The sequence below is a fragment of the Nymphalis io genome, chromosome 28, assembly GCF_905147045.1.
Source record: "Nymphalis io chromosome 28, ilAglIoxx1.1, whole genome shotgun sequence".
In the NCBI taxonomy this organism is placed as follows: domain Eukaryota; kingdom Metazoa; phylum Arthropoda; class Insecta; order Lepidoptera; family Nymphalidae; genus Nymphalis; species Nymphalis io.
In genome coordinates, this window is record NC_065915.1 from 3,752,134 (window position 1) to 3,780,027 (window position 27,894).

The window sequence follows — 27,894 nt, forward strand, 5'->3', positions numbered from 1 at the left end:
TCCATAAAAAGTATTTTTTCCCCGCTATCTTAAATCGCTATGTTCTCAAGCTGCATAAAAGTACGTTATTTAAACAATTTTCCTTTGAAACCAATATGGCATACAATATACATTATAAACATATTTAATGACTTAATATGACGTCTATTTATACTGACTACCGGTTTACACTTAACCGGTACGAACCTGATAGAAAAAAATGCATCGCGATTGATTTTTCTTCGAGGGTTCGCAACGATGACATCGTAAATGCGAATAAATTTGACAGAGCGACTGCCATTAACGTAATAGAGAAATAAATCATCATATCGTGAATCTATAATTATAAAATCAATTCAGCAACAGAAAAAAAGCACGACATCAAATCATGACGTTTGTCTTTGAATTAGTGACGTAACAGGACGTGTTTTTTTTTTTTGTTGTAAATATCGATAAAAGATATCAATACGGTCCGACAGCGAGAAAAAATTGAATACCCGCGCGTCAGTCGTAATAAAACTGTGTCGGCGAGGATAAAGACATTTTGCGAGAGGTCTGCGGGCTTTCACCTATACGGACAAAAAGGTTCGGTAACTTTTTAGCGGCATTGAGGCCTTAACTTGGAACGCTACGAGACCTTTTATAAGCAGCGTCAAAAAACAGTAAATAGTCATTGTCTATATTATGTAAAGTTTTACATGCTAAGGTTTAATCTCGATTTTACACGAAAAGTTTGCATCAATTTTGTCGTGTGTCATTATTCCGTTTAAGGAGCATTAACGCCCTATAAGTCACAACAGAGTATAGCCATAAATTCACATTGCGTAAACCATTAGTGACGGACGTAACTCGATAAAAACTGTTTGTCGACATCGATACGCCATAAACGTGATTAGCAATCAATAGCTGTTTTATCGCTTTGCGTGTTTCGAGATGAAGAAAGGCTTTCATTCATAACAAATTTGTTTTACACTAAATACACAATACTCATTAGCATTGATAAATCATTAATTAATTCGTTACGGTCATGCTCGGGTATTTTTTTATTTATGTCGTTATTTTTAATTGGTTAATACATTTCCTAGCTCTAATAACTGAAATTATATATGTATACAATTATATTTTATAATATATCAATTATGATTGATTCATACATGTCAAGTGTTTTGGGATTTCGGTAGACGTTAATAGTAGTTGTTACTGCGGCATCCTTTGAAATTGTTGTAATTTTAATGCTTATAAAAAAAATCAATGGTAACATCCTGAAAATGTCTCCTCAAATTAGGACTCTCATTTTGAAGATCAGGCTTAGAACTATTTCCACCACGCTCCTGGGTGGACACATGTGACACATTCTAACCCGACACGTGCATTTAATTAACAGCGAACTCGACATGAATTAAAAATACGGATTAAGTACACGAAAATCAATGAAAATTTATCGAATTCAATCCCATCCCTAGATTATCTAAGTTAGATCTAACACAAGTATTATGATTTTAACATTAAATATAATAAAGTTCGAAGATCAAATATAATAAAACGATAAAGCCACAGATAAACTCGACAAAAGTGCCGCGCAATAAAACAACTCCAATAGTTTTATTCTCGGTAACTTTTATTTTTGTAATCGAAAGACAAATTCAACTGGAAGTCGCAAACGATGTGACCGCGACGATGACCACTTGACGTATCTGTGCCAAACGAATATCGAAAGCCGTGGAGATTAATACACAATACAATCTGTAAAGAAAAAAAAACAAATCGATATTTATCGATTAACAAATCAACACTACAAAATTTAAAAACATTTTATAAAAATAGATTTTTTTTTTTTAATCATTTCAAATTATATTTATAATTTATTTATTTTCTACTAAATATGAAATAGTCTGTAGTTAACTATTCAGTTGGTACTTTCGTCATAGTATTTATTATTAATATATTTAAATTTTCGTGTCTTATTCATCGATATGCAAATAGGTGCATCACTTAACATACTTTGCGATATTTATTATAGTTGACAATGATAGCTTGCTTTATATATAGATAGACGTTTAGTTACTTTTTTTTTTAATTTATGCATGCAATGGAGCAAAGGACTGAATTTATGTTATTCGATACAAATCGAAATCAAAACGTACATTAATCAAGCTCTAGTTTTACAATTTTAGTGTTTAACAACGAACGGTTCGGAATGTAGATACGACAAGAACCGTCAAGTAACTAATTACAATGTGTCATTAATCAAAAAAATATAAACGTAATGATTATATACAAATATATATTTATGTATCCCGTACATCAATAAATACTAAATCCAAGCTTTTTTATCTTTTACAATCTATTACAATTAATCTTTTACTTATATACTTTATAATAAGCCTTAATTTGTTAATATTTTTTAAATATGGTATAGTATGGTATAGTAACTCTCGTGTTAAAATAGGATAGCTAAAGGATATCGGATGTATAATATCAGAAAAAAGTATTAAACATTAGATAAAATTATAAGCAAACATACAAGACATGAACGAAAAAACGTATAATATATATATATATATATATATATATATATATATATATTAAAATAATTTGCACAGACAGAAAATATTTATAAGTAAAAGGGACGAAGAAAAAAAAAAACAAAATCCATCAAACTGCAGTACCAACTACGGTGGCCCAATTAAGATCGATTCTAAATCGTTTTCGAACTATTTTAGGATGTACGATTAAAACAATTAACGGATTTTTAAATACAACTCAGTGGGTTGATTAAATTTTATGTCACATACATTTATTAAATGCTTTTTGTTTGTAATTTAAATATAGAGTCACATTTTTTTTTTAATAATAGAATGTGCCTGATTGTTGCAAAGGTGTCATTTTTAAAGTTTAGCCTCTTGTTTCTATGTTGTTTGGTTTTATATATTTTTCCTTTAAGTAAATTGCTATATAACAATGTTCATATCGCTTTCTTCAAAAATGAAGGCATTTCCTACAATTATTTTCCCACAATACCACTACTATCTTAGGGAATAAATTTTCATATATAATACTCATGTTATTTACAATATCAAAAGACAAGAAAGACTGTCAGAAAGATATATGTAAAATTTTATAGTTTTGTATATAAGATTTTTTAATAAATCAACATGAGACCTTATTTGTGAAACGATGGCATGTGTGTTAATCATTTTCACGTTTCGTGTTACTTTATGGCGGAAATAATTTATGGTTACATAGTTGAAAAAAAAAAAACCATTTGACAACTTTACGTAAAGGCGACGTCGACATGTTACACAGCCATTTTTGAAAAATATTTTAATTATGTGTAATAAAATAATTTGTTATTATTATAATGGTTAAAAAATATAATATTTATTTTGTCTTCATTCAAAAACATAATTTTCTAGTAATTGATAAAAAAAGAATACTCGAGCATAATTAAAAAAATACTGGCAGGCGAGTACAGCATCCTTGATAAAAGAAAGACAATTTCAAAAAAGGAACGCTTCTCCACGTCATTCAGTGTCCGGCCTCGGTATGCAGTTTTGTACCAGCTACCGTTTTTTTATTGAAAAAAGCAAAGAACAGCGTCATGCGCTATCGGACATAACATTAATATTAATAACATTTTAATTAATTATTTATATATGTAATTCACAAATTGAGTCGTTTATACATTGATTGAAACATTGTGTAATATAATACGTCCATAAGAATTAATCATGTCATAAATAATAATACAATTTAAGTATTAAAACGAAACATATATCAACTTGTTTGTAACCATTGGATTCGGTTTTCAAAATGTCAACAATTTATCGATTAAGCTTACTTTACTAGATAAATCCATTTGCGTATAATTTGTAGAAGGCAATAAATGTTAAACACAATGACATACACCTCCCGCATAACACCATCCATTCAAGTGGTGGAATAGCTGTATTCGCGAAGGTACCAACTTCTTAGTGCTATGCGGTCTATGTCCGATATTTCTTTGTACTCGCCGCCTCGTTGAATGCCGTCCTCAGTATAGGTATGCTGGCGTGTGTTGAATACCACCGTCCCTCCTGACGAAATGCTTTAGTCGAGAAAACTTGGTAAACGAAGAGTTATTTTTGAACGAAAATTGATATTTTTCGAATTTCGAATTAATTTTTGTTGAATTTATTAATCGAAAAAATTCTAAATATGATGAATAGCTAAATTATTGTTAGATTTTCAAAATATTTATTTGTATTCCAGATACGATTTTTAAAAAATGTTTCGTTTTTAACCGGCTTTAAAAAAGGTTCACCCTTTCTACGATAAAATAAGTTTTTTTTATTCTTTCACTGAGTTAATATATAAACTTGTAAAGCTTAAGTGAATAAAATATTGAGGTACTTTTTGATTGTGGTTATTGATTGATTTAATAAAATTTTAATTACATTTTGGGAAGCAATGGTACATATAATTTAATGTCGGATTATTTTTTTATTATTATATTTGTTGTTAATAAGACAAAGATCATAGTTTAAAAAGCCAAAGCCTTCTTTGAAACTTCTAATAAATTACGAACACAAAGTATTATAATTAAGTGTGGTTGGTATTGGAAACCCTATGTCCTTTTCTGTACCACTGATAACATGTACGCAAAATATCATGATGATCGGTGTAGTTATAACTTAAAAACGTTACAAACAAACGACGTCACTCGCATTTATAATATAAGTAGGTAATCATAAGCTCGTTTCTATAAAGATATTATATCGAGCGTATTAATTAGACGATTGTCATTTAATCTGGCTCAATTTAAACGTTTATAAATAGAAAGTTTATCTAAATAGGGTCAGCAATTTTACGTATAAAGATAAATACAGTACCGTCAGTACATATACAGTACTGACGGTAACTGAGTTTCTTGCCGGTTCTTTATATATCCGGTATAACTAGAAATTTACTACGAAATGACGATTGCAAGCTGTTTGTAGTTGTAAATTGTGATTTGGATTTTTATCTCAATATGTATATATATATAATATAGAAGTGTCAATACATTATATATTAATTTTTTATTCCCTATTATATTTCCTATTTATGTGCTGTTTGATTAATTTACTAACAAAAAAACTAACTTTTAGAATAATTGTAGGATTTAGTAATATATAAGGATTATACATAATAATAAAAAGCTTTCTCATGCATATTTGAACAAATGTTACTGTAAATAGGGGAAATAACGCAATTGCGGTTGTCCATATGTTGCGGTGACGGCCATCTTGTTTTATATTTTTTATGGCTATTGTCATTCAACGGTGTGGTTACATACAGCCAGGTATGAATTTATTATTTGTTCTTTCGAGGTCTTACTACAATATAAAATATTTTCTTTCACAGATAATAACTAAAATTAAGTGTAATTATTAAATATAACGTCAGAATTATTGATTATTAATATAGAAAAGTTTTTAATTTGGTATGTAATACAACTTTTTTAATGTTTGTTGTTTTATCTGCGTAAAAGCATAGAAATATAAATGTCAAGAAAAAGTATGAAATCAAATATAGATTAATTTCGAAGTAACCTTTCATTGGAGTCAATTGTACTGAATACCAATAGAATGAGTTAGGTATGAGGGTTAAGCCACCGTGACTTGACCCGACTAATCGAGGTGGGGTAGGGATGGGGTCTAGTGATGAGAATTTCATAAAATTTATCGATAAAAAATTAAGGTGTAATAAATTTATTGTAATTTTGATGTGTTGGTAATTATTAAACAATTTAATTTTTCATTCGTTCAATATATCTTAATCTATACAGAAAAATACATTTGAACATTTTAATAATGTAAAAATAAATCATTATTATAATTTTAACATGAAATCTTACAAGCTCGAGCGATAATTACTTCATTCAAATATAATTATAGGCAGTAATTACGATTATTTTTTTTATATTTTATAATAGCATAATATTATCAATTTTTTTATTCATTTCTACCAAGCCAGAAAGTAAACAAAGCGATTCGATTTTAAATTGATTCTAATTGTCGTATGAATTTGAAACTTTACATGTTTAAGTCTTTTGAGAGACAAAAGGATAATTTAGTACTATGATGTTGGGACTATGTTCTCCCTCCACTTTTAGTTCGCTTTGACGAATGCCATACATTAAACTTGGTGATAAATTAACTTGGTTCATCATAGCGATTTATAGAAATCAATTAAATACATCTTCTTTAGAAATATCCAATCTGATTGAATTAAAACATAAGCAAATCTCTGCCATCATGCCGACGTCAATGGATTTGATCACGTGACATACTTGGTATGATTTTTTTGTATTTTCTTTCCTAAATATTGTCTGTTTGTAAACTTTCTCAAACACTTTTAGGATACAAATCATTATGCACGATTACATCTAAATCTATTGTTATTATCCATATATAGATAATCTACGCACTTACGAAGTATATATTTATAAACAGATTATATTTTTTTCTTATTTTCTTATTTTATAAATAATTTATCCTTATGTATTCATTAATATCCGCCGGTTGTTTATATACTTGTGATGACGTATGTAGCTATTCTTTAAGAACAAACTCGAAACTCAAATCAGAAATCAGTCGTAAAATGTCAGAAAGTAATATGCGACATTGACCATAATAATTATACCATTTTACGAATACACGCTTCAATAAATTATATCACCTATAAATCGTTTGTCAACATTTCAGGGGTGAGTAATGAAGTGAGTTCGTACGTATTCAGATATTTAAACTTGCTCCTTTTTTTAAACATTTTGTTATTAATATTATGTATAAACATACATAATTAATATATATTTGAATACATTCAAACAATTACCTTACAACTACTTACTTAATAGTATATACTTCAAAAATCAACTTAGCTTAATACAGATACTGATAATTTATGATTAAAATTATCGGTCTTTAAATATTCTAATAACAGTCCAATAAATATTTGGATTTTATTACACCACGCAGCACCAAAGTTGAAACAAAATTATTGGTTTCTCCAGTTTTGAACCCATAAACAAAAGTTAATATTTGTGTATTGTAACCACGAGGCCTTGCTTGCCTATTTATACTATAATATATTTGTTTTCAACAAACATTTAATAATTAAAAATACTATAAAAATATTACCACTATAAAAATATTTACACCAATCAACAAAAATATTTGTTTTTCAAAATATATGCTATAACCATATTGTTTTATTTTGTTTAGATAATATTTATTTCGTGTTTATATTGTGAAATATTTCAATTGAATAGAAAGATAATTATAAAATTAGACCTTTTATTATTCGATGTAGTGTAAAAATATTTTTTAAATGTCTGTGAATATATCGATAACCTAAATCGCCCGGTGCATCACTACGTCAGTGGAGTAACGACTCACCCCCAGGCCACGCCTTCGCTCACGCAACCCCGTGCGTGTCTGTACGTAGATTTTTTATTTCAATGCTGCGCGGTAGTCCGCTGAAGGTTTTTTTTTTCAGTAAATACTTGGAAAAGAAAACACAAGTCTGATTATCGTAGACAATTCGCACTGTGGAATTGAGATAGTAGAAAATGCTTTCATGATTTGTACGGTAGCTGTTTTTAATTTTTATTTGTATATATATATATATTTAAGGCTTCATGTGAATAAATAATTATTTGTATAATATGTAAATGTTTTTCTTGTTAAAAAATATAATGTATTTTCTAAATTACATTACATATATATTGCTATTTATATAAATTGAAATACTTAAATAAAAATAACTATGTTCAAGATTGACATATATAATATTTGTAGAATACATAAATAATCTGTGCTTGCTACTTTATTCGTTAGTCATTTCGTATCACATAAAAGTATCTGCGTTACTTTTAGCAACAAGAATAACCTTTGGTAAATGTCTCAATATATCCAGAGGATTCTTGTAACATGCAGAAAAACCTATCATTATTATTTAATAAGAAACGATAAATATATTTGCTTTTGTCACCAGGTCAAGATCTGGTTCCAAAATCGTCGCAGTAAATACAAAAAGATGATGAAGGCCGCGCAAGTGGGCGCTGCGCCCCCCGGCCTCGGTCTACCGCCCGGCAGCCCCCCAAACAATAACCAACTTCTACATGGTGAGTAAAAATATTAAGCATTTATTTAAAACTGGTAGAACACGTCAGACTTTATTCTGCCTGGATAGCTTGTCATTTCCAAGTTGAATGGTATAGAAGTTGATTTCCAACCAGCGTCGTAGCTATCATAGTGCAAGGCCGTGTTCGAGAGCCCTCTAAGGCGAGGGGGCCTCTAGGGGCAAAATATGAAATAAATATGTCAACACTTTCATTCTTATTTCAACTTCATTATTACTATACTTCATATTACAAGGAGAAAAAAAAGTCATTTAACATTTATTTATTTATTTGCTAATCCAATAGTTAACACATACCTTATTATATTATGTATTATATAACATAAAATGCATGTATGCATGGCGTGCATTTTAGATCATTATTGTAAGTTGATTATCTTTATTAACAGCAAGGATACCGTCGGTTTTTAGTGTAAACTGTGCCAAGAATGTACAGCAATTTAGTAGCTGATTTTTTAATGCCCCAATAATATAAATGACTTTGTTCCTAGGTGGTGGCGGCAGTTCTAGCGGTTCACAACATTCCCCGTCCGCGTACCAGAGTGGTCCGACCCAGGCTCACTCGCCCACGCCTAGTTCTACACCAGTGTCCGAGCTATCCCCTGGACTATCCCCGACTGGGACGCCCTGGGACGTGAAACAGCCGCCGCAGCCGGCTTGGGATGTAAAGGTCGGATATGTAAGGAAAATTTAAGAACCATTGACTTTTGATCGTTATATATACAAACTTTATTTATTTACAAAAGCTTATTTGTTATAATATGATGATGATAATAAATATGCATTTTGAATATGCAAATTGAATCAACTTTATACAGTTTTAATTTTAATATAAAGATTCCAATTTTGTCTGTTTTTTTCTAAAATCTTAGCTTTTTCTTCTTCTTCCGAATAGGTGATAGACTTTTTTACAATCAATGGATGAATTGGTTTAATGAAGATTTGCCTTTAATGTACGCTTTTTATCTTTAGTCTAATAAGGTATTATTGTTGCAGCCAACGGCTGGTCGCTCGCCGGACGGCACCTCTTGTGACGTCAAGCCACCACACCAACAGTCGTGGGACCCGAGGGTCGGTTACGTAAGTATTTCACGATGTCCTCTCGCCGCGCCTGTCTGTCTGTACGCGATAAACTCAAAAACTATCGAACTGTTTTTCATGCGGTTTTTACCAACGGAAGAAGTAATAAGGATAGTTTAGGCATATAATTCATTGTGGTTTTGGCTGAAATATGACGATGACAGTTGAAAATATCGAAAAAACTAAAAGCTTTACTGGCATGCGCCGCGCAAACCAATAGTTATATTTCAGTATTACGACATAAACATTTAATGCAGACCCTTATTTAACACTTGTGAAGTCAGAACGGGTAACCAGTCTTACTAAACTGACATATATTCTATTGAAGTAAGGAATTCATAGGTAAATCACTGGTTTTTCGTCATTTAGATATTTCTTAAAGCTCAACTTATATTGGTTATAGTTGGTTGTGAAGAAATGTGGTTTTGTACTTACATATCCGGTTCCTGTCAGCTTAGCGACGGTTTTATATTCAGTTTGAGATGTGAAACATCCATTTGCGTGCCTTGGAAGGTAAGACTGAGATGGCCGTGATGGCAAAAGTGACGCTCCTCGTGCCTAGATCTCTTTTCCACTCTCAACCCTTGTGTGTTCAACCACCATAGACGTAGACGTCTATAAAGATTATATACAACATGTATAAAAATCTGTCACGTAGTATTTGCGTTCAAAGAAATAAACAATTAATATTTTTTTATTATTTTAATAGATTAATATCGCTATGTTAATAATATAAAGTGCAATCTTTTCCATTTATATAAAACGTTAGGTGCGGTTGTTCACGCCCTCCATCCATATATAATATTAAACGAACAAACACGCATTACGTATATCCTTATATATATATCGTCACGCTACAATTTTATGGCAATTTAATTTCAGATTAAAATTATATAATTGGTTGTAATTGTGATTTCGTTGATTAAATTTTTGTGTGACATCATTTATTATGAAGGTCGTTTCATTTACGATTTCATATGTGTGATCTCTTTGGTCTAGTGCTGATTGTTATTATAAATGGTCCCGTGTTCAAATCCGGGATTCAATAGTTCATCTGTACATTATTTATTTTCTCATTGTCAACTTCTGATGGGACCATCTAGTGTTGCCAACATTTTTTATTACGATTTCTTCAGAAGAAATTATTTAAAATAAAGAACACTCCAAATTGTATAGACAAAAAAAAATAGTAAGTTATATTTATGTGAACTATATTTATTTTCTTGCTCTTAATACATCTTTTAACATATTTTGGTTGAAAATAAGGGTACTATCATACGAAATATCCTATATTTTTTATCGTCCCGAACCAATACCACTCAACATAACTCAATACCACTGATTTGCAGCACTTATTAATCGCTAGCCCGACTATTTACTTAAATATTATACTTATAAACGCGTGTATGTTCGTTCACTTAACGTTGTTGTTAAGTAGATGTACAGTTTGAATTAAGAAATAATTAAAAAAAATGAATAACAAATTTCTTCATCAACAGGGCGCGCCACCCGGCCCTTGGGACATGAAAGGCGCGCACCATGCGCTCCATCACCAGGGTGCACCGCAACCACATCCGCCCTACGTGCCTCAGTACTCCTGGTACCAAACTGATGCCAACCCTGGACTCTTGACGTGAGTATCTTTAATTGATTCTAAGCATTTCTAGAAATTTCTATATATTTTTTTCTGTTTCGTGATTCTGATTATTTTCATTTCTTCTTTTACTATCATTATTTTTGTTCTTTAATTTAATTATTTCTTCAACCTTTACTCGTATTTATATTTCTTCATTCATTCTTAGTATAGGTTACATTCAAAGTCTTATATAAAGCCTTTTTTTCAATGGTAACATTCAGTTTTTAGACCACAATGTAATGTTTTATATATTAATAATGACCCGTAAAATGTTTTCCCAAGACAGAACATACAACAATAATAATAAGTAGGTATTGGAAACAGCAGTCCGCTATATTGAGATCAGATATTAATCGTGACTTGAAAATATAACACCAAAATGTTTATATCGCTTACCATGATAAAAACCGCACTATCATTTTCAAACAAAAATAATAAACCAAAAGACACGTTCAGAAATTCTTGTTATATTTATTTAGTGACAAATAAATAAATACATTATTTGCAGTGAAAACGGCTTAGCGCTTTTCCACCGGATGGGATTGAGGAGTCAGTTCTTGGGATCAAACGAACAAAACAATTATGACAGCTGAAGTTATTACTAAATCAAATTCAGAATAGCTACTAACGATATTTTTAAAAAATTATGACCAAGTTACTAAACGTTTTGAAACTGGTTGAAACCGGTTTAGATTTCACATAAGCCTGTATTATTAAAGTCTAGCTCAAACTTTACTAGCCAGGTCTAATTTAAGTCTAGTTATATTTAACGTCTTTGCTTCCGACATCTTTCGTGAAAGTAAAATTGGCTGTATAAACTTGTATCTTCGATCACAAATGTAACACTAGAAAAAAATTAAATACCCAATAGTGTGACGCTCTGATTCATCTATTTTTTTTTTGCATTGCGGTTTTAGCCCACAATCATTCGGCCTTAATTCTTATTTTATACTTCCAATTAGTATTAATATTTATTTTTTTAAATTCCTTTTTTTATTCGACCTGCAGTTATATTGATAAGTAGAAAATAATGTTCCACATTTTATATGACATACATAAGGGCTTTCGAAAACAGATGACATATTATTTGGTATAAAATTAATGATATAGTATTAATATTTTGTCATATTATGATTATTTAAAAGAAACTCGCAATCAAAATATCAAGCGATTATAGCTAAGACTTTTATAATACTAATGAATAAGTAAAAGGCTTATCTTGGTCATAATTTGTTTAACCCGTTTTCACTAAACAAATATTATAATGGCATACACTACAATGAGCGACATTGTTTTTTTTTTAAATATATTATTGTTTATTTAAAAAACGAAGGGACGTAATTATTCGTTTTTTAATTTTCTATTATTAATATGTTTTAAAATTATTACAGCTGTCAATCTTAGAAAATAATATTAAAATTTAAAGTTACGTCCTTTCTGAATTGATTTGGCTTTTAATTATTATTAATAATAGAAAATTGTTTGTCAACAGGGTCTGGCCTGCCGTGTAACGACCATCGGGCTAAATGAAAAAAAAATACACTAAATATTATATTAAACAATAGTTCACTTAACGATAAATTAAATTGCGCACGTAGCGCACAAAATGGCGCACAAAGCGCAAAAAATGGCGGTCCTATTAAAGAACGGCACAACCAAGATTATTGTTAAAAATTTTATTTAATAGTAATTAAAAAATCATTGTAAATTTCTATTAATTATAAATAGAATAAATGTTTATAATGATTACTGTAAATTTAGTATAAGGAATTCGTGTAAAAATTCCGGTGGCCACGACGAAAAAAATATTATTTAAAAAAATAACCCTCGCAGTGTATGCCATTATTTCTTATATAATAAAAAAATGTACAATGTTGACTGATGTACATAATAATATCATAAAAATTGTATACTATTTTTTTTTTTTTTTGTATATATTTCCATCAGTGTTTAATGTAAAATTATATATCTACGAATTCATTGAAAATTGTGCAATAAATGTATAAGGTGTGGTTATATTGTGTCTTTTGAGGTTCCCAACCAACACAAGTATAACGTGAATATGTCGTGTGGTCACCGAGGTAAGATAAAAATATGTCAGTGTTGCCAGCTCATATAGTTTATCTAAAACGCAAATATATAAATGCAATTTATGTAAAATGGATTTTCTGTGTTTGCAACACTGACTGCTGTAGCAAATAATTTTGTTTTCTTTATTTCACATTTCAGCCGTCTTTAAGAATAGTTACTACATAACATAGTTTTGTTTTTCTTATTTTTAATTATTTTCATATATACATACATATATATATATATTATGATGTTCCAAAAACGCCACCTAAGAATAGGTGCTGATTTTTTTTAATGTAAATGATGGCTGACTAATTTGCTACCATTCAAAAATTAACTAAGCTTTAAAGATTTTTTTTATTTATTTAATAGATTAAACATTAAAATCAAACGGGAACAGAAACCAGTCTGTTGTGATACATAATTTTAAGTTTTTCTTTTTTGTAAACATGGCGTCCCGTTAATAAACGAAAGATTAGGCCTCTAAACGAATGAGTAAGCTCTATTTATAAATTATGACAGCAAATATAGATTAAAAATAATTAAACGTTTATTCATGGGGCGTCTGTATTTTTTTTTTTTTTTGTAATTTTGTGAACTATATAACGTATTTATTACATAAAATTGTTCAAAATCGTGTTCTAAATGCAAATCTATTTAAGCTGTTATTATTTCTAATGCATTCTGAATTTATTTGTAATAAATACTATAGTCTATTGATAGTTCAAAAACTTGGATAGATAATCAATAAAATATTTTTTTTTTATATATATATGTGGCAGAGAAATATAAAGTTTTTGACTAAAAATAGATAATGGTATAATCTAGAATGGGTCTTACGGGATGTCTTTGTAAATATGTTTTTGTAATATATAGAAAATATATACATATAAATATAGTTTAGATAGTATAATTACTTTATAACTACTATGTATTATAAGGAAAACGGAAATAAGAAAAAAGTGAATTAATTTCTTTTGTCAAATAAAAACTGAAAAACATTTCATTTTGTGTTTTTTTTTTTTATAAAACCATATTTTATTAATTAGATAAATGGTTAATTAGGTTTAAAGTATTTTTGATGACTATAAATAAAAAAAGCTGAGTTAAACAAGAAGTGGCATTAACTTGAACAGATGTTTATTCAATAATAAATAATAATATATAATATTTTTTTCAATATAGTTTCTATATTTTAAAGCTGTAAGAAGAGCTGTGAAACGCCTGTAAAAAAATTAAAATTTTAATTATTATTTATTAAATAATAATTAAAATTTTAATTTTTTGATTTAATTTGAAATATTATAATAAAGTAATTGATTCAAATTAACTATTTTCTTCTGCCTACATTTACTTTTAATAAATTAATTACTATATCTGAGTAAAAAAAATATTATATTAATATATATATATATACGACTCACTGACAAAAGTAAATAAGTCAAAATTAATTGCATATAAAACACCTGAAATCAAAGTTAAAATATTGTATTATAATTCAGCTAAGAGCTACAAAATCAAGATACTAAACTATACTAACAAAAATATCCATTACATACTTCTATCATCAAGAAGTGCACGATATCCGATTTAAAAAAGGATGTATCTCGAGTTTGTTTTGAATTCGATAAATATTTTCACGTTAGAAATCTCGTTTATTGAAAGGTTATGCCCTAAATAGTTGCCCGTGACTTTGACCGTGTGTTATTGAATCTCTTGAAATATATATATATATATATATATATAGTCGTAGAGACGCTTAGACTGGTTCCAAGATACTTTGTCTGTCAAAGCTTCCTTTCTGTCACTTAAAAACACACGACCAATCATGATATCGTGTTTATGACGTCATAAACAGTACCGTGAGCGTGTAATTTTACAAATACAGGACCATTGTAACGACCGTACCATACCTGTCTAGCATATAAACAAAGATCGCGTCCTTTATTCAAATCACAGGTCGGGTAATAAAAAGTTATTATACTATTTCTATGGATAAATTTTTAGAGCCGAAGATTTTGCGCTTGAACTCCTTCTGTGAGGGAATAGAGCTCTCTATTGTGTTTGCGCACACATTTATGCACAGTAGTATGTCTAACCTTTGTATAATGTCATAATTTGACAGATTAGGTAGCCAACATCAATAACTGTATAAAAACAGCCCTATAATAAGATTATACACAAATTAAAAGTAAGTAAAAGCCTGTTCTTGAAGAGAGGCCTTAACTCAGCAGCCGGAGACGGCTTCTACGTCAAAAACATTGATCGTGTGGATACACGTGTGGCAGATTTTCGTGCAACACACGCTGTCCTAGCGATGTTTTCATGAAAATTCGGCGGTGCTTGCCCGGGTTTGAACCCGACATCTCCGGTTAATATTCAAGTGTTGAACTAAGCTATTTCGACTTAGCAACTTTTTAAATGCTATAATTATAAAACAAGCTCAAAATATTCGAAATGTTTCATAGTATGGATAGTAAGATAAATATTGAATTAGGACTTTTTACATTTTATTCTACACCCAAGATGCAGCGGGTACTTTTATTAAAGCTTGAATCATTTACGTTAATAAACTGAATGTAAATATTCAATGTAATAAATCTAAATAAATAATAATGTATATACGCATTGGCAAGGATGCCAGCAGTATTTCTCCGCTGCATCGCAATTCCCATTCTCTGGGCGATAGCTGCAACAGCTGTCACCAGAAACTTTGTGGCAGGGTGTTATATGTTTCAGAAATTCTGTTTATCTTATTTATACTGAAAATTGATTCGATTCGATTTTTATATCTAATACTCTTTTTATTGTAGCAGGTAGGCAAACTGGCAACCTGTAAGAAATATGACACTCTTTATATCGCCAATGCGCTAACTCTTGGAAACATTTTAATGTTATATAAATTAATAATCATTGACGGGCCGGTTGCCGTGGTTGTTAGATATTTGCCTTTCACGAAAGTTGTGGATTTGATTTCCCAGGACAGATATATGTGTGCATGAACATTTCTGTTTGTCCTGAGTCTGGGTGTACAAAAGAAAAGTAGTATATGTAGTATATCAGTTGTCTGGTTTCTATAGTATAAGATCTACTTAGTTTGGGATCAGATGGCCGTGTGTGAATAATGTCTTAGGATATCATTATTATTCATGTTTGTGTGCTAAGCACAGACATCACACGTTGGAAATAAAACGATCACCTTATGACTTTTTCAAGTAACAATATTGTATTACTCATTTTATTCGGATCAAATTTATAACGAAATAAAAATACATGCCGTGATTTTCTTTCGGCTCTTTTCATATTAGTACGGCTATTCTGTATGAACAAAATCGAAACTTAATTTACAAAATGGTCGTAAATTGACAGAAAGTGATATGCGACATTGGTCATTATAATCATAACATTTCAAGAATACACGCATCAAAATAGTATATCACCATAAGTCGGTTGTCAACATTTCAAGGGTGAGTAATTAATTGAGTTCATACAGAATCGCACTGCTGAGTCGTTCATTTCCGAACGGGTTATAAAGTTTTGTCAATGTATAATCAAGTGTATCTTATTGAATATATATTTTTGACTTTAATTATAATTAACTTAACTTGCTAATAAATACCGTTTATGAATTTAAATTGCTATCATAAGTAAAAACAAAAATAAAATCGAAATAAACTTCGTTTAATTTCATCCTACAAGATTATTTGAATGGTAAGCAACGTTGGCATCTAGATTACCAACATGTAACTCTCAAAAAACTCAGTTACCTACTCTCTTTAATCAATCACATACATGGGCACTGTGTTGGATTCCTGTATATATAAGATAATACTTACACACTTGTGACACTTATGTCACATTTAGATTATTGTCTATGCTATCTTTGTTGACGCTTCCGAAGAACTTATTTCAAAAATAGAACGTATATAGAATACTATCAAACGTATAAACGAACTCTTCGTTGGATTTCCGAAAAAGTCAACATCCCTATCACACGCACGCAAGATCTATATCTTCTATCTCGCATTTATAAGATTATTTTCAGTCTTACTCGTATGGATTACTTCTCCTTCATATCCCAGAGAAGGTTTCCGCTTTATAAGCGATATTACTGATGAAGGAGTTAAATCTATTCATAATTTAAAATTATCTTTTCTAACGAGTTCCAATTTTAAATATTTTACTTTTTTTCTTTATAATGAAGGTAGGTTGACATTGGCGATGTTAGAAATATTAACCGTTCCGTATATCACCAATGCACCACTAACCTTGAGAACTAAGGTGCTATATCCCTTGTTCCTGTTGGTACACTCAGTCACCCTTCAAACCCGAAGACAAAAATACTAAATATAACTGTTTTGCGGAAGAATATCTGATGAGTGGGTGGAACCTATCCAGACGGGCTTTCACAAAGCCCTACCACCAAGTAAAAGTTTATAACTCGGTGAGGCTTTGGAATTGTTTACCCGAAAATATTCATCGTTAACTATTTTCAAATCAGCTGCTAGAAAGCCTTTGCGAAATAGTTCAAATTAGCAACTTTTTTTGAGCTATATTCTTTCGTATTTTATGATTATTTGTTTATTATGTATATATTTACTATGTTTGATTTATTTTAAACATATTTTTATTCTAAATATAAAAAATATCCAGTACTTTAAAGATTACTAAGTCCGCCTATGTATATGTATCATAAATAAGTGCCTTGGATCTCTATGTTCGGACCTGACTGACAATAAAAATCAACGTTGACAGACGTTACAATTTTAAACAATCTCTTACACGAGTATTTAATATAAACATTATTTTCAAACTGTCGTAATCTTATATAGATTTTAATTAATACAAGAACTGAATAACAAAGGTCGCATAGGAAACGCACGAAGGTCACTGATTACTATGATCTAGGTCATTGTGTCTTTTAAATTTAGATAAAAATCTTGAATACTTTAGTCTAGATAATCACAATTTGATAGATACTAGATTAAGTTTTGTTTCACACGAATAGACAATCACCGATGTTGACAATATTATATATATTTATTACAAATATATAAATAATATTTGTATATAATACTTAGTACTTATGGTCCTTATAATATAATAGAATAGAATAAATAAGAAGAATATTTTCTCACTCACGACTTACCAGTGTAAAATTCAAATGACCAATTGGCTTCTCAATTTGGGCTATGATGAGACTGAATTATTACTAAAACGATCAATATAACATTGAACCAACTTATTTTTCCTTCCTACCCCATCCCTTCCTTATAGTATATATATTTAGATGTATATATGTATATATTATATTCTGTTAAATTAAATGATATTTGATTGTTATGTTTATAATGAACAAATAATAAATAAATGTGCTGTTGAATTGGAGGGCGTTAGTAGCTAAGACACAGTATTATACTAATGTAGTTACTATCGTTTATATTTGTTCAAAATAAATAAATATAATTAATTTATATTTTAAATGATTTATCACTAATTAAGGTTAAACAGATTTTCAATATGGTGGCTAAAAAAAATATGTTACATAAAAATCAAATCAAATCTTTATATTCTTTCTTCAGACAGACTCATGGGGCAATTTTGAATCGTTACAATATGAGTTATATGTAAAGCTCAAAACGTAGATTCTACCGAAAAGAACCGGCAAGTAACTCAGTAGTCACTCTTTTTTAAACTTTATACATATCATGACTTTGTGCAAGCCGGTCTGGGTAGGTACCACCCACATCAGATGTTATGCAAAATAGCAATACTTAATATTGTTGTGTTCTGGTTTGAAGGGTAATTGAGCCAGTGTAACTAAGACACATAACAATTGAGCATTGGCGATGTAATTAACGGTTAATACTTCTTAGAGCGCAAATGTCTATGCGCGATGTTGACCACTTACCAACAGGCCCAATTGCCAGTCCACCAATTTTATAAAAAAAACTGCCTTGCCCGCTGAATTTCATCACCGGATATCGCGTCGGAATTTTAAATTTCATTCATACTAACTCGATGTCAGTTTTAATTCACTTCCTACCTCGTACAACCACTCTGTGAAACCAGTTTTCGCCGGCGGTTTTTATTATTATACTAAATGTTTCGTCTCTTGTGCCTGTAATATACCTTAAATTACATAGGCACAAGGCACACAACATCTTATAGCACAGAAGGTTACCAACACAGTAAAAGCAATGGTTTATACTTCTTGCAGTTCAGTGTCTATGGATTTATCTATGGGCAAAGGTACACTTGGTCAATGTGAAATCATCATCTCATGTCGTATCTACGTTTTGACAATAAAAGTCGAGATGGCTTAGTGGTTAGAAGACGTGAATCTTAACCGATGATCGTGGGTTCAAACCCGGGCAAGCACCACCGAATTTTCATGTGCATAATTTGTGTTTATAATTCATCTCGTGCTTGACGGTGAAGGAAAACATCGTGAGGATATATATAACCTGCATGTGTCTAATTTCATTGAAATTCTGTCACATGTATATTCTACCAACCCGCATTGGAGCAGCGTGGTATAGACCACCTGATTTTAATTGTTGTGTTCAAAAACGTTTTGGGTGAGCCAGTGTAATTACAGGCACAAGAGACATAACATCTTAGTTCCCAAGGTTGGTGCCGCATTGGCGATGTAGGGGATGGTTAACATTTCTTACAATGTCTATGGGCTTTGGTGACCACTTACCATGTGGCCCATATGCTCGTCCACCTATTTTTACTATAAAAAAAAAATCGCCCATAGCGTTGTAAGAAATATGAAACTTAACCGATGGTTTCAAGTTCCAGTCCAGGCAAGTAATACTAAATTATCATGTACTTAATTTGTGTTTATAATTTATCTCCTTCTCTTCAAAAAGGAGACCTTAGCCCAACAGTGGGATTCAATAGGCTGTTACTTTAATACCATTGTGTAAAGTTCATATTTACAAAAGTGTAATCTGCATTTAAAAAAAGACAATCTGTAGGGCTATTCTGGTGAACAAACTCACCACAAAATCCGTCGTGAAATCTCAAAAAGTGATAAGCGATATTGACCATAATAATCACAACATTTCAAGAATAAACATATCAAAATAGTATATCACATTAAGTCGGTTGTCAACATTTTACGGGTGAGTAATGAAGTGAGCTATAGAATAGCACTGGATCGGCTACTTAACAGACCGAACCACAAGAATCGTAAACAAGCAAGAACCTTAAATCGTGAGAAAACCTGCACGACTGATTATCGAGGAACATGTTATCAATATCATTCTCGCTAAACGCATTGCCCAACTTTGGGAAATTTGCATACAACTTTTTACAATGTCGATCTCTTTTTACAATCCAATCATCGTTTGTTATTCCAGGCATACTCTGACGAACGCTAAGAAATCTCTAACAAATTATGTTATATATCTCGTCTATACATAAAAAGGGGTAAGTCACGTAGTATGATATCCATCGGAAGCCATTAAAAATGCTGCTTCAAATTAATTTAAGCGTGCAAGACATTACGCGAATGGCAATCTGTTTTGCATACCGATTGCGTTCAACAATTTTGAATTCTTGCTGAGGTATTTATTTGTTTTGTTTGAGTTGATTACACACTTATTAGTTCTTAAAATATTAATATAATTAATTCAAAGACGTTATTGACATTCACTCATGATATTGATTAAAATTTCGTGCATTAATTATTTTCTTAATTCATCGCAATTAATATTATTAGTTTCTTACGTTTGCTGCGTTTTCACGTCTGAACTCTACCGAGCACAATAAGATTTTTACATACACGTTATCTGGGGTATAGGGTAAAGATATATAGTACCTACATAACACCTAAGGGGGGGGGGGCACAAGTGAAGCCACGCGTTTTACTAAGATATAGTTATGCACGCTATGATAATAATAGTCATCAATATAGCTATTCTGCAATAAGTATAACGAGGCTCATCGCAGACTTTCGTCAAATATTATTAAGTCATACGAAATAGATGAATCATATGAAATTGCATTCAGTGTTTACCGTTCAGAAAATTCATTGAATAAAGAAATGATATATTATATACAAAGTATGTATTTACAATTTATATAAGTGTAGCTCGTATGTCTTACTTTGTAAATAGGTATTTGCATATATGTTTAACGTTTCAATACCTACGTTCTGTGTTTAACTAATTACATTTGTTGAAATGGTAGCGGAAATTAATACGCCATTAATTAATTTATTAATAAGCACTAAGGATATTTATGTATTGCATCTGTGTTAAAGTGATATAAAAGTAATCATAATACATACATTCCATAACTCTGCTCCAAAGCTGGTCGGTGGATTTCCATGTAGCAGAATTTTGTCCAACACTTTCTAGGTTTCCTAGCACTGTTGTGTCACCGCACATCTGTTAAAGATTTACACTATGCATATATATATATATATATATATATATATATATATATATATATATATATATATATATATATATTACTATATTCATATATAATAAAATCACAACCAACATAGTGTACTCCACGCTTAACTATCGTATTCAAATGAGACGCTTGTCTAACAACGTTAGTCGGAAACATTTTTTTTTTCTTTTAATTTCGCGGGAATCTTTGACATACCTATTTCAAATTCCCACTCCGTTTAATTGATTTACAATCAAACGTTGAACCAGTCTCTGCCCCCTCATGTCCCGCGAAAAAGGGAGCAAGTGTAATTAAAATGGCGATCGGCAGCCAATTAAACTTGCGTTTATTGAATCATCCCGCTGATGGTACCGGCGTTCTGAAGTTTTTTACTGAGCGGCGTCAAAGCAAAGGGATTGTTTGGTTTTTGTTGTTACGTCCATATGTGTGCAGCGAGATATGGTCGATCGTGTACGCCTGGCGTAACGAACTCGTTGCAGCCCGTGGCGTTACCCACTGGCATTAAGTGATCATTATTATTGAATATTATTATAAGAAATATAATTTAATATTAAATTTGTTTCTCTTTATTTAACTTGTTTATTTTAATTGAGTGTGAGTGAGAAATTAAAGATTTTTTGCTTTAAATTCTTTAAAAGTTACAAATATCATGATGTTACAGAAATTGGCAATTTTTCATTTTGAGAATCTTTAAAATTATTTAAATAATATTAATTACTAAATGTATATTCATTAATGAGTTTGTCTTGTCGTATGTGCTTCACGATTTTTGAATACTTATCGGCCTTATTCGAAAACATTTTTTTAGCGATTAGTTAAACAATGCTGTCTTCTTCTTTCGAATGTCAAATCAATAATGACAGAAAGAGAACGATCAGTGTTCAACTAAACAGCCGCTCAACGTTATAAATATACTTATATATTATAGTTACTAGTTGCCTGATGTATTTATTATCTGTGTATATATTCTGAAATAAATCCATAATTAAATGGTATAGGTTCAGGGAGTCAGGTTGGATGTTGTAATTAAAAATTTAATTTAATTTTACAATTTGGCAAAAATGCATATAAAACCTCTTTGAATTATTTACATTAACGCCTTGTATATACGTTTAAATTTAAAAAAAACTACTGTACAAATTATCATATATCCGCGTGGACATATTAATGCATATCTGTAACAGCCTGTGAATGTCCCACTGCTGGGCTAAAGGCCTCCTCTCCTCTTTTGGAGGAGAAGGTTTGGAGCTCATTCCACCACGCTGCTCCAATGCGGGTTGGTGGAATACACATGTGGCAGAATTTCAGTGAAATTAGACACATGCAGGTTTCCTCACGATGTTTTCCTTCCCCGTCAAGCACGAGATAAATTTTAATAACAAATTAAGCACATGAAAATTCAGTGGATTTTGCCCGGGTTTGAACCCACGATCATCGGTTAAGAATCACGCGTTCTTACTACTGGGTCATCTCAGCTCATATATTTTACATATGATATTTTAATGAACAAAATATTTTTTTTCTTAATGGTCTAGGTAACTGGGCAAAGGTATTCCAATGTACGTACAAAATTAATAATATTTATTTTTCATTAATTTATATAAATGCGTCACTCATTATTTCTTATGTTTAATTATCTTTTGTTTAAACATGGTATGTCACGTAAAGAATAGACCTTGATATGGAATATTATGATGTTGGTATCCTACAATGAACTGGTTAAAAATGTCATGTTTTATATTTTTCTTATTCTTGTAAAATAGTTAAGCGCATTTCATTCAGGTCAAAAGTATCCAACTTTTGGGTGTATTATTATTATAGTTGACCGTGGTTTTAATATCGCTAAACAAATATTTTGGATGCTGGGTATTGTAGACATATTAGTAAAAATATATTTTTTACGTATTATACTTTTTCACAACCGGTCCAGGCTGTTCGGAAGTTCATTGATGTACAGATATACAAAATTATTATATATAAATTAATTATAAATAATAATCCTATAATTTTTCTAAGTTATATATTTGTTGGACGCTTTTAGAACAAATTAACTTTACATATTGAGACGTTGCGTTAAAGTATATAATATTTTAATAAGTTTAAAAATTGTACACTAGACCAATGAGATTATTTATAACAAATAGATTAAAGAAATACACGAAACGTTTCTTTTAAGCACACAATTGAAAGGCGAATGGTGAGTATTTCAAAAGTAGAAATTTTAACATATCTTTATTTTGAAGTACTCTAAATTCGATTTTGTTCATTATACACATTATTTTCCGCTCGTGGATTCACTGAAATTTAAATTAAAGTTTTTTATGTCAAAACGAAATTAGGATATTTTATTAATATGATATATTCAAAAAGTAACAGAATATTTCTAAATTGCTGGAAAACAGACTGTCCCCTTGAGGAGAATATGGACCCGGGGCGACGCAATGATAAGCTTAAATCTTCTTAAGAAAAAATCTTTGAACAACCTTTGATACAAATATTAAGACACCTTACAAACAAAACGACACACTTTTACTTTATTATTTTATATCGAATATTAATAAAACAGCATATGTATGAAACACCCTCGCTTGAGTGTCATTTAATAAAATAAAAAAATAAAAACGCGAACCCCGAAAGTAACTGAATATTGCGGAAGTAGACGCCCACTGAACCCTTTAAAAAAAGAACCCCAACTCTCGTGTTTTCGTTACAAAAAGAATTCATAAAAGACTTTTGAAAGACGTGTTTTTTTAAACATCTGTGCAACCGGTATCCGTAAGATGTGCATTGCGAAATCATTTATAATATCATATACAAAATCTATCAAGGTATGGGTCAAATGGCTCTATAATGTGTATTTACTTGGTGGTAGGGCTTTGTGCAAGCCCGTCTGGGTAGGTTTTTCCACCTCCCATTCATCAGATATCCTACCGCCAAACAGCAATACTTAGTAATGTTGTGTTCTGGTTAGAAGGGTGAGTGAACTAGTGATTTGGTGGCGCATTGGTAATGTAAGAAATGGTAAATATTTTTACCACCAGTACCATTGAATACTGGTGGTTGTGACCGCTTACCATCTGCACGTCTTCTATTATATTAATGAAAGGCTAATACTCAACCCACGAATTTTCAACGTCAAAACCAAAACCTATATTAAATATAGAGGTATTATTATACCCGCCTTCTCTGCCTCGACTACCAACTACCGCCTCGTTGGTCTGGTGGCTAGGATAAGTAGTAGTAGTAGTGATAAGACCACAGCTCCCGAGATCCTAAGATCAAACCCCAAACCAGGCCAATAAAAAGTTATTTGGTTTTTCTGTCAAAGATTTTCAGTAGCAACCCGGAGTCTTGAAGTTCGAAGTGTGTACACTCCCGTGCCTCGCAAATCACGTAAAGCCGTTGGTCCTACGCCCGAACTCTTCCCGGTCGTATCGAATTGGCGAATCGGATTATGAGAGTGAGAGATTATGAGAGAACATGCCGCCGTGGCCGAGATCGATCGAGTCTAAATTCTACTACTTCGAAAAGATACACCTCAGACCGTCGAAGAACTGGCAAAAGAAAATAAACGCGATATTTTATTTTCAACAATTGTTGCTTGCAATGCATATTGTATACTTATAATACGACACATAGGCATTTCGTTACCATTTAAAAATTCATTACTTATATATTTTTTTTTATTTCGCAGGAAAAACGCACTTACGCATTTCTCCAACATGAAGTTAGGAATTATGTGCTTGCCCAAGTTTGAACCTACAATCTTCAATTAAGTTTCACATGCCCTAGCCACTGCGCAATCTCGGCTCGGCGTTTATATAAAAAATTAAGCTAATAAATAATCTTTAATCAATACATCGCCATTTATCTTTCAATCGAAGACACATAAGAACTCACGTTCGAAAATTGTTATAATTGACCGCAATATTTTAACTTAGAATACTTACACGTCCAACTTAGCAGATGTACGTCAAAAACGTTCTAAAACTGACCAAGAACGAAACGAATAATTGACAAAACACAAAGTATAACATGTGCAAAGCGAGCCGACGCGACGTCCCTATAAAGAAACTCGTGAAATGATAAGGATTGTTGAGGTAGGCATTAAGGGTTTTTTATATACGCCGAGAGATCTCTGAAATAACATGCCTCTCCCAGACACGATGGCAAGAAAGAATTATTTTTGTGTAAAAAACTGGAGAAATACTGAGACCCGCGCGGCGTCCTCAAAGCGTGCTTCGAGTACGAAGATTTGTGAAACAAATGTGTCGAAATGGACGCGACATAACTTGTTTATAACTTACGAAAAACTTGATTACGAATTATCTTAATAAGTTTAAATTAAGCGAAATTATCTATTAATATATTAATTAATTCAGACATATTATAAACGTCAAAGTAATTATCTTTATGGCCTCGGAAACAGTTATTTCTAAGTAGATTTTGCTAAGTACATAGCGTTTTACTTAACGGTTACTTTAAAAATATATCCTTAAAAGTAAAATTATATGAGATAATATTGAGCGGTGCAATTTAAAAAATAATGTAATAATAACACCATGATAATAAAACATATAAAATGACGGATTTTTTTTTTTAAAGTAAAAAAAATAAATCCTTTTATAATCTATACCTTCTCCAATATAACGCAGCTTAACGTAGTTAGTAACTTAAACTTCTTGATATACGCGACAATAAATTTTATCTTCAGTCTTGCGCCCTAAAATTAAGTACACTATGCTCTGTGGTCGGTGGTTATTGCGATGATACATGACGCACTTTACCCTTTAAGTACCATCGTATTGTACGGCTCATAGTTATATGTTTTCCTTGATATTTTTCACTTACTATTTAGATTTTATAGTTATTTATTTACTGGTGGTAGGGCTTTGTGCAAGCTCGTCTGGGTAGGTACTACCAACTCATCAGATATTCTACCGCAAAACAGCAATACTTGGTATTGTTGTGTTCCGGTTTGAAGGGTGAGTGAGCCAGTGTAATTACAGGCACAAGGGATCATCTTAGCTTCCAAGATTGGTGATACATTGGTGATGTAAGCGATGGTTAACATTTCTTACAATGCCAATGTCTATGGGCATTGGTGACCACTTATCATCAGGTGGCCCATATGCTCGTCCACTTACTATTCTATATAAAAATAAAAAAAAAGCAAATATACTCTCTGCTGGGGTGAGAACTTTGATTTATTTCGGGAGCTCGAAGCAATCTCGATGGTCGATATTATCGGTCATCACTGAGCAAGAGACTTATAAATAATTATTGTAGATTAAATAGCACAATAGTTTACGAAACGTTGTGATGTTAGCCTCGCAGCTTCGACTCTTGGGCTCCTGTCGTCCATTACGTCCATGTCGTCCATTACACAAGCTGTACGCTGAATCGGAGGGTAAATATGATTAATAATTCCTTAAAAAAATATTGTTAGTATTAATAAAACAAATACAATTAACATATGGAAATCCATTCATTATCCATCCAAATACAGCAACTACTTTACTACAAGCTCTTTTATCTACTATTTGATCTTGTACAGAGCAATATGCCTTATTTATTAATAACATTTTAATATGACTTTTTAATGTATACATTGGTAGATATAACATTTTTTTATTTCCGTTCGGCTGTTTACAAAATATTCCACGTGAAGATGACGGAACCAAATGGAAGCATGTATGTTACTTTACAATACGAGTTCCAAGCTACCCGCTGTGTTTATTCGTCGAGAACAGCTTACAATATTCCGCAGCATCCTGCATCACGTCGACTTACAACGAATTGTACTGTGACATAAAAAAAACAATGTTATCGACCGTTTAATGTCAATTCTTTAAGGTCATTTGAAGACACAAGTTCATCATCATTTGGCAGGTAATAAAGACTTAGGTGGTTTCCAAGGCCTCATAATGACACCGCAAGATCAATCTACACAGTTTCAATAGCAAGGCCTCCTTCTTTTTTGATGAGAAGGTTTGGAGCTTATTCCACCACGCTGCTTCAATGTGGGTTGGTGGATACACGTGTGGCAAAATTTCAGTGAAATTAGACATGCAGGTTTGCTCACGATGTTGTCCTTGCACCGACGAGCATGAAACGAATTACAAACACAAATTAAGCACATGAAAACTCAGTTCAGCTCGTCCGGTTTAAACTCACGATCGTCGCGTCGCGTTCTAATCAGCCAGCCTCGGCTTCTTCGTTTCAATAAATGGCTTAAATAAAACGTTGTAAACGTAGTGTCCTGACTTGTTATGGTGACAAATTTTGGAGAACACATTTTTAATGTTTCAATCAAAAAACAGAATCCAATAATAATTCGTACTAATAATAAACATTTCAATTATTAAATGAAATACTACGATTGTACTTATAATTAGCCGGGTTTTATAAATCTGTCAGGGGTTGATATAATTGTAGTAATTTTGCAATAACGGCTCAGCGGGTGACATGCAGACACGCGACTTTAATTTAGATATATTTAAAAAGAATTGCTATATATTGTCATATAA

General features: G+C 31.2%; 1 protein-coding gene across 4 annotated transcripts in view; it reads left to right on the forward strand.

Moving 5' to 3' along the window:
• LOC126779104 (homeotic protein distal-less) overlaps positions 1-13,930 on the forward strand; it is a 103,730-nt gene extending 89,800 nt beyond the window's left edge. Inside the window, exons 4-8 of one of the 4 annotated variants that reach the window (XM_050502943.1) lie at positions 7,999-8,128; positions 8,637-8,824; positions 9,142-9,225; positions 10,725-10,858; positions 12,354-13,930. In XM_050502943.1, the coding sequence (XP_050358900.1) occupies positions 7,999-8,128; positions 8,637-8,824; positions 9,142-9,225; positions 10,725-10,858; positions 12,354-12,372 (555 nt within the window). In that variant the 3' untranslated portion in view covers positions 12,373-13,930. Of the gene's footprint in view, positions 1-7,998; positions 8,129-8,636; positions 8,825-9,141; positions 9,226-10,724; positions 10,859-11,369; positions 11,935-12,353 lie in introns of those variants that run through there. The other 3 variants (XM_050502942.1, XM_050502941.1, XM_050502945.1) reach the window with 3 other exon arrangements.
• The last annotated feature ends 13,964 nt before the right edge of the window (positions 13,931-27,894 follow it).